The sequence below is a fragment of the Xenopus laevis genome, chromosome 1L (assembly GCF_017654675.1).
Source record: "Xenopus laevis strain J_2021 chromosome 1L, Xenopus_laevis_v10.1, whole genome shotgun sequence".
Classification (NCBI taxonomy): Eukaryota; Metazoa; Chordata; class Amphibia; order Anura; family Pipidae; genus Xenopus; species Xenopus laevis.
The window spans coordinates 224,448,409-224,464,458 of NC_054371.1; the positions used below are offsets into that span (position 1 = coordinate 224,448,409).

The 16,050-nt window shown below is 40.4% G+C and overlaps 1 protein-coding gene across 1 annotated transcript in view; it reads left to right on the forward strand.

Annotated features, from left to right (window-relative positions):
• Nucleotides 1-365: 365 nt before the first annotated feature.
• loxhd1.L (llipoxygenase homology PLAT domains 1 L homeolog) overlaps nt 366-16,050 on the forward strand; it is a 134,517-nt gene continuing 118,832 nt past the window's right edge. Inside the window, exons 1-6 of the mRNA XM_018267115.2 lie at nt 366-1,070; nt 8,484-8,662; nt 9,462-9,617; nt 12,237-12,388; nt 13,643-13,768; nt 15,338-15,511. Coding sequence (XP_018122604.1) covers nt 8,518-8,662; nt 9,462-9,617; nt 12,237-12,388; nt 13,643-13,768; nt 15,338-15,511 — 753 coding nt within the window. The 5' untranslated portion in view covers nt 366-1,070; nt 8,484-8,517. The remainder of the gene's footprint in view (nt 1,071-8,483; nt 8,663-9,461; nt 9,618-12,236; nt 12,389-13,642; nt 13,769-15,337; nt 15,512-16,050) is intronic.

Below are 16,050 nucleotides of genomic sequence, written 5' to 3' on the forward strand. Positions count from 1 at the left end.
CAGTCCCTAAGTTTGCTCATAGTCTGTACAGAGAGATCCCATAAAACTATACAGCATAGGTATTCCCTGTACTAAGCACAATTCAGCAGGAACAGTCCCTATGTTTGCTCATAGTCTGTACAGGGATCCCATAAAACTGTCAGTATAGTTATTCCCAAGCACATAGTTGTACAGTATAATTGAGGGATACAGTGGGTATTTTACAATTGCTTTACATTTTTGTTAATTACGTTTCTGAATAATAACATGTGCTGAGTACACTGATTACTAATAATTAGATATCTCTAGTATTGACATCAGAATTGTGCCCAGAGGCCTAGTGGACTGTGAGTGGGGTCAGGGGTCGCTCTAGTCTCTGCGGATTCAGCTGATCCAGAGAAGCGACAAGTAAATAAGTATTGGGAGCTCCCAGCTAAGCGGCCCATGTCAGGACTGATCCAGTGCGGGTATTTGAGCTTGTGTCACGTGATCATTCAGTGCCAATAGGAGTTATTATAAACCAGATCTTATTTCTCAGCCTGAGCTGTTGATGTGAAATCTCTCACAGACAAAGTGACAGAATCTCAGCAGGTCGAATAAAAGGAAACGTGCCAGGAATTCACAGCTTCTCTCCTCATTCTCCAATTCTTTAGACTTCTGTTCCCACCCCGTGACCCACCGTGACCCACCGTGACCCAAGCCTTCCTCCCGCCCCAAATCCTCTCACCCCATTGCTTCCCCCCCTCTCTTGTATGGTTTGGTCTCTCCCGCAGCCACTCCTCTCCCCTTCCCCGCTTTCCTTTTCCAGCCAGTACCACTGATTCAAAATAAAAGGGAAAACAAATTGCAGCAGGTCAAGACGTGATGCCTTGAGCCCAACTTCATTACGACATACTCTCTTCCCCCGCCCCCTGTACCGCCCCTCCATCCCAGCACCGCCCCCTCCTCGGCAACCTGCACTGTACGGAGCGTCCCTGGCAACTGTCTGTAGCGAAAGTGCGACTCACGCGTCTCATCTACTTAATTGAGCCCAGACCCCCCGCGTCTGACTGACATTTGTCTTCTATCCTGAGAGTCTGGCACGTAATGAAGTGAGTATTGATACCAACCTCAATGCAGTGGCTGCAATGACTACAGTGGGTGCTGATATATCTAATCTCAGAGTACAGTGGGTGCTGATATCTAACCTCAAAGTACAGTGGGTGCTGATATCTAATCTCAGAGTACAGTGGGTGCTGATATCTAACCTCAGAGTACAGTGGGTGCTGATATCTAACCTCAGAGTACAGTGGGTGCTGATATCTAATCTCAGAGTACAGTGGGTGCTGATATCTAACCTCAAAGTACAGTGGGTGCTGATATCTAACCTCAAAGTACAGTGGGTGCTGATATCTAACCTCAGAGTACAGTGGGTGCTGATATCTAACCTCAAAGTACAGTGGGTGCTGATATCTAATCTCAGAGTACAGTGGGTGCTGATATATCTAATCTCAGAGTACAGTGGGTGCTGATATCTAACCTCAGAGTACAGTGGGTGCTGATATCTAATCTCAGAGTACAGTGGGTGCTGATATCTAATCTCACAGTGCAGTGGGTGCTGATATGTAATCACTAATTGCATGAGGCACTGATACCTCCCATGTTTTTTTGTTTTGTTTTTGAGAAACTCTTGTTCATGCAGATGTTACTGACGGGCCCCTGTTCACAGCTGGCAGGGTATTTACTTATTTGAAACAAAACAATGGTCCAATTTGTCTCGATCCTCTCCTCAGTTGGACTGAGCAGATATCTCAATTTGTTCTTAGAAAGTGTCTGGGAGAGAAGGTTCCTGGGAGTGAAGAGGAGGAAAGGGTTAAGCCAAGCGGCACAGACAAAGGCATTGTAGGCTCCATTGTCTGTATGGAGCACCCAGGAGAAAACTAGTCTCTAAGGATTTAAGCAGTGGCTGATGATAAACACACCCTGTGTATAGTGAGCAGAAAGAGACAAAACTTTTGAACGGCACTGTTGGTTCTGCAAACGGAATAATTGTACCTACAACTGTGTATTAGATTCAGTATTCAGTACTGTATCATTTCTATATATTTCACCCATAAATGAGCAGTAGTTTAGAAGCTTATTTCAGCCATACAAGGCAGCAAAGTCCCATTTACAGACTCTGTTGTTGGCCAGGGGGAGCAGTTTAATCATATTTACGTCATGCTGAATTATTTGGATGTATCATTATCTGGCTGATTGCACCAGTATCACTTTCTGCCTCACTTTCTGCTGTTAAGTGGAGGGATTTTGTGCTGAACTTGGGGCTGCAGATGTTGGAGGTAGAATGTAGACTTTATACTTAGTCCGTCCATTGGCCACCTGTCCTGGTGGTGCCGGTGTATTACCTACAGTATAAAGGAAAAGAGTGATACTATGAATAAAACATGTATCTATTCATTCACCTACTGCACACATACATCATCCAGCCATTAGCAATGAACTGCACTTACCCACCAGCAGGACCGCTATCAAAAATCGCAGGGCCCCATACGACAAAATTTCCTGGGCCCCCTGGGCTGCGCCCACCGCAAGCCCCACCTACAGGTCCACCCCCCCCCACCACATGGTAAAAAAACAAAAAAATATTGGTGGCTAGGGTTCCCACATGTTAATAAAAAATAAAAAGATATTGGTGGTCAGGGCCCCCCATAAAAAAACATTTGTGGCCAGGGGCCCCCCCATTAAAAAATATTGGTGGCTAGGACCACACATGAGAAAAAAATTGGTGGCCAATCTTGGTGGCCAGCCCCCCCCCCACACACACATTATAAGAAAATTGGTGGCCAGAGCCCCTTAAACGTCCATGCCTTCCCGAAGTCAGCAGCTCTCAGAAAGATGGGGGGCCCGGCTAATCAAGTAAGTGTGGCGTGGCTGGGCCCCCCTTACCCTCGGGGCTCCCTACAACTCTCCCCGCTGTCCCCCCCTGATGGCTGCCCTGCCCACCAACATGCTGCTTACAAGGGACTCACCGCTTTATGTTCTACAAAACCCATATAATACATCACTGGGGCCACACACTGGGGCCCTTCTATGATCATTGAGGGTTATGTAATAAAAGGCACAACGTTTGCCCAGGAGCAGCAACACATAGCAACCAATCAGCAGGTAGAATTTACTGGTCACCTGTTTAAAAGCAAGTGAGTAGTGGTTGCTACGGGTTACTGCTCCTGGGCAAACTTAGTGCCTTTTATTACATATGGGGGATTATGTCTCAGAAAGCTAAATACACTTATTGGAGTCTCAGTGGGAATAATACCAGTTAGTGTTATACTGATACATTGTGGGTTGCTGCTTTGTATGTTCTGCCCTGTATATATTCATTGCTGATAAAAGTTTCTGTTTAAAGGAGAACTAAATCTTAACTAAAGAAGTAGGCAAGAGATTGTGTATATCATGTTTTTGGCTTCTGTACCAGCCCAAGGCAACCACAGCCCTTTAGCAGTAAAGATCTGTGTCTCCAAAGATGCCCCAGTAGCTCCCCATCTTCTTTTCTGCTGATTCACTGCACATGCTCTGTGCTGCTGTCACTTACTGAGCTTAGGGACCCACTCACAATATACAGTACACATAGAATAGAAATGTCACAATATAAGGCTGATTAGTAATTAATACACATAATTACTACATGGCAGCACAGAAACCAGTGCAATTAGCATCAGAATTTAATAATCAGCAAACCTGTAGCATCAGCTTATATTACAGCCAGGGAAGCTCATTTTCTGCTGGATAATTAGTGACGAGCCCTAAGCTTAGCTTCTCAACAGCCAATCAGAGCCCACTGAGCATGTGAGTGTCACAGACACTTTCCAAGATGGTGACCCCCTGTGACAAGTTTGAAGTCCTGGATCATTGCTGCTATTGACAAACTGTAGCCTCGTGCAATAAGTTCACTGAATAAAAAAGGACATTTTTAGCCATATCAATTATAGGATTTAGTTCTCCTTTAAAGGGGTGGTTCACCTTTAAATTATCTTTTAGTATGATGTAGAGAGTGATATTCTGAGACAATTTGCATGTGGGTTTTCATTTTTTTTTATTTGTGGTTTTTCAGTGATTTTTATTCAGCAGCTCTCCAGTTTGCAATTTCAGCCATCGGGTTGCTAGGGTCCAAATTCCCCTAGCAACCATGCATTGATTTGTATAAGAGACTGGGATATGAATAGGAGAGGCCTAAATAGAAAGATGAGTAATAAAAAGTAACAATAGCAATACGTTTGTAGCCTTACAGAGAATTTGTTTTTTAGATGGTCAGTGAACCCAATTTGAAAGCTCGAAAGTCAGAAGAAGAAGGCAGATAACTAAAAAGCTATAAAAAAAAAAGGACCATTTGAAAAGTTTCTTAGAATTAGCCATTCTATAACATACTAAAAGTTATCTTTAAAGGTGAACCATCCATTTACGGTAACTTGAGACCCTGCCATAAAGCAAAGCTGAACTGCTGCTTTTTTCCAGGAAGGTTACTAGGGTCCAAACTTACCTAGCAACCATGCATTGATTTGAATGCGAGACTGAAATATGAATAGGAACCGAATAAAAAATGAGTAATACAAAGAAACAATAACAATATATTTGTAGCCTTACCGAGCATTTGTTTTTTAAATGGGGTCAGTGACCCCCATTTGAAAGCTGAAAGGAGTCAGAAGAAAAAGGCAAATAATTCAAAAACTTTAAAACAAAGGCCAATTGAAAAGTTGCTTAGAATTAGACATTCTATAACATACTAAAAATTAACATAAAGTGAACCACCCCTTTAATAGAGCTTTAAAGGGCAGATTTATCAAGGGTCGAATTTGGAATAGATGGGGTTATTTTAAATTCCCATCAACTCGAAATTCAAATAAAAAGAGACCAACCGAAATTTAAAAAAAATGTTTTTTTTTCTTCGAGTGAATGGGCTGTATTCGATCATAATCGAAGTCCACCAAATGACTCCAAATAGGTTCTAGGAGCCCCCATAGGCTAAAACAGCAATTTGGCAGGTTTTAGATGGTCGAATAGTCAAAGTCACATTTTTAAAGAGACAGTACATGATAAATTTCGAGTTTGAATTTGGATTATTTCCTAGTCGAAGTACACTGAGGGGCACATTTACTTAGCTCGAGTGAAGGATTAGAATGAAAAATATTTAGAATTTGGAAGTATTTTTTTGGCTACTTCGTCCATCAGATTGGCTACTTCGACCTTCGACTACGACTTCGACTTCGAATCGAATGATTCGAACTAAAAATCGTTCGACTATTCGACCATTCGATAGTCGAAGTACTGTCTCTTAAACTTCGACTACCTACTTCGCGACCTAAAACCTACCGAGCACCAATGTTAGCCTATGGGGAAGGTCTCCATAGGCTTTCTAAGTAATTTCTGATCGAAGGAAAATCGTTCGATCGATGGATTAAAATCCTTCAAATCATTCGATTCGAAGGATTTAATCGGTCGATCTTACGATTTTTCCTTTGAACGAATTGCGGTAAATCCTTCGACTTTGATATTCGAAGTTGAAGGATTTAACTTCGATGGTCGAATATCGAGGGCTAATTAACCCTCGATATTCGACCTATAGTAAATGTGCCCCTAAAATTAGCTCAAAATTTGAATTTAAAAATTAGATTATTCAATTCGACCGTTACAGTTACATACTGAGTATTTTAAAGTTCTCATGAATGTTTCAGAGATCTCCTGGAAAACTTTAAATAAAAATGAAATTCAACAAAGTATTCATGGAACCTTGTAAAGTTATGTGAATTTCTACCTCTATTGAGGTACTGTGGGATATTCTATGCCCATTCTTCCCAAATCATGAGGCTGGCATGAGAAGGGCAGGAGGTGGGTCACAGTAGAGATACCCAGAAGGAAACTGAGCATAGGACATCACAGCAGCATCTGTCCGGATGTTCAAGTTCTCTGCACTACTGGTTCTGATTCCTGACACAATGTAGCAGATGTAGAATTGATCTCTGCTGATGTGTTGTACCTGGTCACAGAGTGTGAATGCATTTAGCTTTGTGTTACTATGAAGGAATGTATTGTGAATGGCAGTAGTCAGGGTTAGAGAAAGAATCTCACACAAGGTTGGCCCAGAGCACAACAAATAAGGGTCACTGTGGCAACAGGTGATGTTTGGGAGCAGCACATTTCACAGCCGGAGAGAATGAAAACTCTGGGCTTGAGGCTTATGCGTAAGATCTATACCATGTCCAAACTGTGGCCCGCGGGCCAATTGAGGCCAGTTTTTAATTTTAGACTGGCCCGCAGCCTTAAACTAGGATTGGCCCATTCAAGGGCAGACCCGGATAAAAATTGGCAAGCAGCTGTCCAGCCCGAGTCAAGAGTCGGTCGATAAGCAGTGCCGTCTATCTTCTTGCCGTGCCGGCTGCATGCAGTGACGTAATTGCACATTAGCGCATGCACGTGACATCACTGGATTCACTGGATTAGGCGCTAGTTCTCGCCGGAGGCTGTGATTCCACTCATGTGCCTTCAAATTTTTCTTGCAAATACATGGTCACCGACTCATCCCCCCAGTTAAAATGTTTATATAATATGCTTCAACATATCAACTAGAATATATAATCCTTTGTGAATTCATAAAATTCCAATTTCGAGCTATTGTGTACTTCGACTAGGGAATAGTCCAAATCCGATCCGATTTTGAAAAAAATTTGAATATTCAAAATTTATCATGTACTGTCTCTTTAAAAATTCGTCTTCGACCATTCGCCATCTAAAACCTGCCGAATTGCTGTTTAAGCCTTTGAGGGACCTCCTAGAACCTATTTGGAGTCCATCCCAAGTTTTTTTGGGGAAAAACTTTGATTTGAATTTGACCTATTCGGCCAAAATAAAATTAAATTTGGTTGGTCTTTTTGAATTCAAATTTTGACGTTTTTCAAAATCGAAATTCAACCCTTGATAAATATGCCCCTGGGTCTCACCGAGTATCATTCTAAGGTCAGAAAAATAGAATATTAAAATATAGCCTAAATGAGAAAACAATAAAAGTTTTTAACATGTAAATAGAAGAAAAAAACTGAAAAGGAGGAAAAAAAGATGAAAAGGGAAAAAAGAAGAAATGGAAAAAATGGAAAAAAAAAGAAGAGGGGCAAGAAAATGATTTTATAGAGCGGCAAGTTCACTTCACATGACAACATATATGTGCGATCAACGTGCTTAATTTACATTCAGAATACAGGCATGGGACCTGCTATAAAGGATCCTCTGTGACAGGGGGTTTCCAGATAAGGGATCTTTCTGTAAATTGAATCTTCATACCCAATGGTTCAAAGAATGTCAGGCTGAATGTTCGGCCCCCACACATTTTTACCTCACCAAATCTGCAAAAAGTTTGGACATCCCTGATCTATACAGTGCGTTGTGCAAACGGGGAGGCACATTTATCAAGGGTCGAATTTCGAATTCATGTGAATTTTTTAAAACACCCATAAACTCCCATGAACTCGAAGTTTGACCAATCAAAATTTATTATAAAAATCAAATTTTTCAATTCGATTCGAATTTTAAAAACTCGATTTGAGTTTTTTTGTCCAAAAACATTTTCAGATTATTGCACGAAACCCAGCGCAGATCAAAACATTTTTGGAACTTCTCCCATTGACTTATATGCAACCTCGGCAGGTCTGAGATGCCGGATTCTGACTTTTTCCATCCCTGGGGTATAATAAATCCCTAAAAATTTGTTTTGTGTTTTTTTTCACAAAAAATTCAGCTTTTATACTAAAAAATAGGGATGCACTGAATCTAGGATTGGGTTCAGGATTCTGCCAGGATTCTGCCTTTTTCAGCAGGATTCGGATTAGGCCGAATACTTCTGCCCGGATGAACCAAATCCTAATTTGCATATGCAAATTAGGGGCGGGGTAGGGAAATCGCCTGACTTTTTGTCACAAAACAAGGAAGTAAAAACTGCTTTCCACCCCTAATTAGGATTCGGATTCGGTTCGGTATTTGGCCGAATCTTTCACGAAGGATGCAGGGTTCCGCTGAATCCAAAATAGTGGATTTGTTGCGTCCCTACTAAAAAAACAAGAATTTTTTGGTGTTTTGGCATTCGGAGTTTAGTAAATAACCCCCCAATCACAGATATCTCTAAGAACCAGTGTATATAGCATATTTACATTTATTGATTCCTGTGGGAGCTGCTATAGTGCATAATTTGTTTATTTGAACAACAGCGGTGGGCTCCTGATTGGGCATCTCTGTGATATAGAGCTAGTGTGTAACAATATGTATGGCACATTTATGTATATATTGTTACGAGGATGAGTAGTATAGCAGTGCTTTATTAGCAGGTTCATGCAGCCATTACACATCCGCAGTAACTTCAACTCTAATACTTTTAAGCAGTATAGAAATTACTATGTACACAGTATAAGTCTTGTGCACAGTGACACCTACAGGCCATTTGTATAAACACCACATAAATAGTAATGAAATGTGTTATTTATCAGGATACGTCTGAACTCTCACTGACGCAGAAGTACAATGCCTTCCCAGATGCAGTATTACAACTCGTCCCCGTCAGTCACGGGCATCCTCCAGCCTATCACTGCACCCGGTTCTTTTGGGCAGATGAGACCAAGGGACGCCTATCCCAGTACCACTGCCCCCCGGATCCGACCAGTCACTGGTAAGTGCCACATAAAAACCAATCTCTGTCTGTGGGTACCCAGCCAGGTCAATGGGACATATTAAATGCCTATAATTGTATTGACAGTAGTGATGAGCGAATTTGTCCCGTTTTGCTTCGGCAAAAAATTTGCGAAACTCAACGGGCATTTTTACGTGCGACAATTTTTACATGCGCCATAATTTTTCTCGCTCCAAGTACATTAAAGTCAATGGGCGTTTTTTCTTATGGACACTTTTTTTTCTCCAAATACATTAAAGTCAATTGTAATTCTTTCGTATGGCGACTTTTTTTCTCCAAATGCATTAAAGTTAATGGGCGTTTTTTCTTATGGCTACTTTTTTTGTCCTACTGCATTAGGGTAATGGCACACGCTAAGATTTGGGGAGATTTAGTTGACCGGCGACAAATCGCCTCTTCTTCGGGCAACTAATCTCCCTAAAAAAAGCCTTCCCACCTGCTAGAATCTAAATCGCCGGCGGGGTGGCACTCGGATCACTTAGTTTTCCGAAGTCGCCCGAAGTTTCCTTGTGAGGCAACTTAAAAAAAACTAAGTGAGAGTTTTCCACAGTGAATTTTCACAGTTTCGTAGAAATATTCGCACATGGCAAAACTTGGAATTTCGCAGCAAATCCATGGCTGGCGAATAAATTCGCTCATCACAAATTGACAGTGTTTCCCTCCAGCCCAGCAAAGTTTTTTAGGCCTTTTCAGGGACTGAGCAGGTAAATTGTAGCTCACCAATACATAGAATCCTACTGATTTCCCAGACATCACAGATCAATTCTTTCTCATTTAGGGTTTCAGTTCCGAGATGTCTCTCCTCCCCGCGGGAAGCCCGTGTGGAATGATGGATACAAGTCAGAGGGCTGGAAAAACTCCTTGCGCAGATATAAAGTCAGCCTGAACCATAGGCCCGTGGAGTCTGTGCTCAGCAAGCGTGCTCCGTATGCAGGTAGGAATCCTCAGAACCTCTGCCATCTATATGTATTGCACTGCGTTATTGGCAAGAAGAAAAACTGCCATGTACACTTAGGGACAGATTTAAAAAGGTTGAGGTGAATTTTTGAATTAAGAAACTTTGAATTTTGATCTATTTTTTGTGTACTTCGACTAGGGATTAGTACTGTCTCTTTAAAAATTAGACTTCGACCATTCACCATCTAAAACCTGCCGAATTGCAGTTTTAGCCTATGGGGACCTCCTAGAACCTATTTGGAGTCAATTCGTGGACTTTGAAAAATCAAAGTTTTTTTTGGGAAAAACTTCACATCGAATTCGATTGAATGCGCTGTTACTTCGATACTTATGATTCAAATTCGGCCGTATATGGACCTATTCGCTCGAAAACTGACATATTCGACCAAAAAAAAAAACTTAATTTGACTAAATTTGGGTTGTTCTTTTTTAATTCGAAATTCGACATTTTTTTCAATTTGAAATTTGACCCTTGAAAGGGGGTTCACCTTTAAAGGAACAGTTCCGTGTAAAAACTGGGTAAATAGATAGACTGTGCAAAATAAAAAATGTATCTAATATAGTTAGTTAGCCAAAAATGTAATGTATAAAGGCTGGAGTGACTGGATGTGTAACATAATAGCCAGAACACTACTTCCTGCTTTTCGGCTCTCTAACTCTGAGTTAGTCAGTGACTATAAGGGGGGCCACATGGGACATAACTGTTCAGTGAGTTTGGAATTGATCCTCAGCATTCAGCTCAGATTCAAAAGCAACAGTTATGTCCCATGTGACCTCCCCTCAAGTCACTGATTGGTTACTGTCTGGTAACCAATCAGTGGAAAGCAAGAGAGAGTTGAAAAGCAGGAAGTAGTGTTCTGGCTATTATGTTAGACATCCAGTCATTCCAGCCTTTATACATTACATTTTTGGCTAACTAACTATATTAGAAACACTTTTTTTATTTTGCACAGCTTATCTATTTACCCAGTATTTATTTTTACACTGAACAATTCCATTAAGTTATCTTTTAGTATGTTATAGAATTGCCACTGCTAAGCAGCTTTTAATTTCATGTTCATTATTTATTTTGTATAGTTTTTGAATTATTTGCCTTCTTCTTCTGACTCTGTTTTCAATTGGGGGTCACTGACCCCATCTAAAAAACAAAAGCTCTGTAAGGCTACAAATGTATTGTTATTGCTAATTTTTATGACTCAATTTTCTATTCAGGCCTCTCCTATTCATATTCCAGTCTCTTATTCAAATCAATGCATGGTTGCTAGGGTCATCTAGACCCTAGCAACCAGATGGCTGACATTGCCAACTGGAGAGCCGTGGAATAAAAATCCCAACTCAAAAAATGAAAACCAATCGCAAATTGTATCAGAATATCTCTCTCTACATCATACTAAAAGTTAATTCAAAGGTGAACAACCTCTTTAATGAGGTCACATCAGTCAGTTAGTTAGACTGTGGGATAGGAGCCGTCAACACAAAAAGTTGCATAGAGCTAGTGATATACATTTTATATTCCTACATTCCATTCAGAAGGAGATATGACTGCAGCAGGTCCCATGGGCACAACTAATTCAATAGTCAACTACAAGAGTCCTCTGCACTCAACCCATTATCAATATATTTAAGACAGAGACATTTTGTGCATACTGCTACTAAAAAATGCCTTACCCTTTAAACAACACAGGGATTGTTTGTCCATATATTGCAATATATTTAAGCTGAACAACTACGTCACAGTCATCCCATATCTGGCCAGTCCTACGCTTAATTTTCATCTGATTCATTAAGAATTCAATTGCTTAATTATACATTTTACAAAGGGACTAAGTTTTACCTGCAACTTGTTTGTCACAACTAATTCAATCAAACTGGTGGTCATATGGGGCATAGATTATTGGGGCAACCAGTGGCATAACTATTGGGGTACAGAGCATGTGAATGAGCCAGGGCCATAAGTCCCTACTTACAATATTTGCAGAGGTCCCTAGTTATGCCATTGCTTCATTCATTGGCAGAGCCCTCTCTTTTCTAAAAACAAATTTGCACCTGGCAACCAATCAAAAATTTCTTTCATTGCTCAATGTGCAGGTGGCTGAAAAAAGCCTCTCATTGATTGGTTGCTATGGGTGACTGTCAAGGTGCAAATTTGCACCTTTAGGGCAGAGACACACGTGGAGATTCGGGGAGATTAGTCGCCCAGCAGCAAATTGCCTCTTCTTCGATCGACTAATCTCCCTGAACTGCCTTTACGCCGGCTAGAATCTAAACCACCAGCAGGATTTCTTCGTGAGGCAACTTCGGGCTACTTCCGAAAACAAAGCGATCCGAGTGGCATCCTGGCGATTTAGATGCTAGGCAGTTCAGGGAGATTTGTCGCCCGAAGAAGAGCGACTAATCTCCCTGAATCTCCAGGTGTGTGTCTGCCCTTATAAATGAGCCTCGCTGTGCCTTCTACTCCGTAAGAAACAATGCAATCCCATACTGTGTACTGTGGCAAACAGAACAGAACCTTCTTTGGATACAGAATGTGAAGCGTCCCACACTCCAAGATCAAACCCTGCTGAGAGATTGATATATCTTTGTCACTTTTATTTAGGAAGAACACTAAGTGCCAACAGTGGTGGGTATCAGTACAGAAACGGGAACACGGACACTTTGCCAACGTATAACTCTATGAACGACCCTCATTTATATGATTTCTATGCCAAGAAGTTTGGATTGCAGGTGAACCCACAGCCACCCTCCATGGTAAGCAGCTACCTTTTCCTAATGCTCTGTGAGCGGTATTTATATATATATATATATATATATATATATATATATATATATATATATATATATATATATATATATATATATTCCAAGGCTACTGCACACACTTGTAGTTCAGCCACATACCCTGGTGCTCCAAGAAGTTCCAAAATATAGATAATTTGATGCTGGTGCACACAGGGATTTTTTCTTCAGAGTCTGTTTTTATGTAATCAACGTTTTGATCCACCTCTGGGACCTTTATCAAGATGATCTTGATAAAGGTCCCAGAGGTGGATCGAAACGTCAATTAAATAAAAACGGACTATGTGCACCAGCATTTTCTTATCTCTCTCTCTCTCTCTCTCTCTCTCTCTCTCTCTCTCTCTCTCTCTCTCTCTCTCTCTCTCTCTCTCTCTCTCTCTCTCTCTCTCTCTCTCTCTCTCTCTCTCTCTCTCTCTCTCTCTCTCTCTCAGTTCCTTTCATCATTTCAAAACACATCAGTTAATAGTGCTACTCCAGCAAAGTTCTGCACTGAAATCCATTTCTCAAAAGAGCAAACGGATTTTTTTATGTTCAATTTTGAAATCTGACATGGGGCTAGACATTTTGGCAATTTCCCAGCTGCCCCCAGTCATGTGACTTGTGCCTGCACTTTAGGAGAGAAATGCTTTCTGGCAGGCTGCTGTTTTTCCTTCTCAATGTAACTGAATGTGTCTCAGTGGGACATGGGATTTTACTATCGAGTGCTGTTCTTAGATCTACCAGGCAGCTGTTATCTTGTGTTAGGGAGCTGCTATCTGGTTACCTTCCCATTGTGCGTTTGTTTGGCTGCTGGGGGGGGGGGGGTGATACTCCAACTTGCAGTACAGCAGTAAAGAGTGATTGAAGTTTATCAGAGCACAAGTCACATGACTTGGGGCAGCTGGGAAATTGACAATATGTCTAGCCCCATGTCAGATTTCAAAATTGAATATAAAAAAATCTGTTTGCTCTTTTGAGAAATGGATTTCAGGGCAGAATTCTGCTGGAGCAGCACTATTAACTGATTCATTTTGAAAAAAATTTTTTTCCCATGACAGTATCCCTTTAACTGTACCTTCCATTTATTTTTGGGGCAAAGTGGCGAAGCACCTTGTGTTACAAGCCCTGAATAATACTGTATATGTGTTCCATGGTATAACTGAATCAGTGAAGACAAAACCCACTGAAATACAAAATAACAGTTTTTAAAAAAAATTTTATTAAAAGAAACGGACCAAGAGTGCCCCAACCAGGAGATCTGTGCTCCGCTCTGGTTCTCTCTCAGGGAAAAAAGTTCTCTACAAGGTCGTGGTGAAGACTGGAGACAAGAAGCAGGCCGGAACTAATGCCAGAGTAAGTAGGATTTTCCTAGTGACTGTGTAATTCTGTACATTAAAGGGGTGGTTTACCTTTAACCTAACTTTTAGTAGATTGGCTCATTCTAAGCAACTTTTTTATTGGTCAATCTCCAGTGTCACTGCCACAGGACACAGTTAAAAGGTCATAACGGATGGAACTGGAGTCCTGGACTCCTCCGGTTTTCTTCCAGGAATTTAGAAGGGGTCACTGAAATGGAATACTTCTTAAAGTGGTTGATCACCATTGAGTTCATTTTTTTTAATTATGTAGCTTTTTATTCAGAAGCTCTCCAATTTCAGCTATCTGTTGCTAGGATCAAATGACCCCAGAAACCATGCATTGATTTGAATAAGAGACTGGAATATGAATAGGAGAGGCCTGAATAGAATGATCAGTAACCAAAAGTAGCAATAATAATAAATGTGTAGCCTTACGGAGCCATTTGTTTTTTAGATGGGGTCAGTGACCCTGTATTTGAAAGCTGGTAAGATGGCAAATTATAAAAACTATAAAAAAAATAAATAATGAAGACCAATTGAAATGTTGCTTAGAGTTGGCTAGAATGGATCTTATTCTCACTTCCTACGTTATGTTTACTCTCCCCTGACTTCTTCTTAGTTAAACAATGTATTTATACGTGTATCATATCAAGAATGGAAAAGATATAACATGCAAGAAAACTATATCTATATATATAATTATTTATATAAGTAATTTGCTGAAAATTTCTCTTATCTGTAATCTTTTTGAAAAAAAAATAAAGTTGAATTTAGAAAAAAGTTTTGGTTGGTCTTCATTCTTTCTCTTTTATAGTTTTTGCGTTATTTGCCTTCTGACTCTTTCCAGCTTTCACACAGGGGTCACTGACCCCATCAAAAAAACAAAATGAAAATGGTCAGTAAGGCTACAAACGTATTGTTATTGATACTTTTTATTACTCATCTTTCTATTTAGGTCTCGCCTATTCATATTCCAGTCTCTTATTCAAATCAGTGAATAGTTGCTAGGGGAATTTGGACCCTAGTAACCGATTGCAGAAATTTCAAACTGGAGAGCTGCGGAATAAAAAGCTAAATAACTCAAAAACCACAAATAATAAAAAATGAAAACCAACTGCAAATTGTCATAGAATATCACTCTCTACATCATATTAACATTTTATTTATAGATGAACAACTCCTTTAAATTTCCTTATAAGAATGTAAGAACATGTAATGCTCATGAACCATAAAGCAAGTCAGTGTTGATGTTTTTAATCACATCAGTACCAGAGAAATTAATTATAAATTTCACAAAACAAATCTGATTTTTAACCAGACCCTGTTTTATCCAAAATTGCACTAATAAAGCTTTTTCATTTGTTGCCATATCCTGCCCTCTGCAACTACTGATAATGGGATTTTTCTTTTTTAGGTATTTACTTACTTTAAAATATTTTATTTGATTTTCACATTAAACAAATGAAATCAGGATGACAGCAAATGTTATGCAGATGAAGAAAATATGTTGCATTCAATACAATGTCATGATGCTATCAAAACTGTATTGTGATTTTTCTTTTAGGTATTTCTCCAGATGAAGGGATCTAAAGGAAAACTCAGTAAGACCCAACTGTATAAAGCATCCGGAATGGACTCGTCAGACAAATCAGAAGCATTTTCATTCAAAAAGGGCTCTACCCAATCATTCAAAGTGTACGGCCCCGAAATTGGAGACATCAAAACTATCACAATTGAGGTAACTGGACCTATAAAAGGATTATGAATGGGGACTTTTTCTTGGAACTTTGCCTCCTTTGCCTTTATGCTTATGACTTGAAGCTGCCATATTACTTAGCATGATATTTTGTCTATCAACACTATGGCAAGTTCTACTTCCTGTTTGGTATTAGGCTCAGTTCTTCCTGTTGGAATTAATCCCAGTTCTACTTCCTGTCTGGTATTGGGCTCAGTTGTCCTTCCTGTTGGGGACTAAGGCCAGTTCTACTTCCTGTCTGGTATTGGGCTCAGTTGTCCTTCCTGTTGGGGACTAAGCCCAGTTCTACTTCCTGTCTGGTATTGGGCTCAGTTGTCCTTCCTGTTGGGGACTAAGGCCAGTTCTACTTCCTGTCTGTTATTGGGCTCGGTTGTCCTTCCTGTTGGGGACTAAGGCCAGTTCTACCTCCTGTCTGTTATTGGGCTCAGTTGTCCTTCCTGTTGGGGACTAAGGCCGGTTCTACTTCCTGTCTGGTAATTGGGCTCAGTTGTCCTTCCTGTTGGGGACTAAGGCCAGTTCTA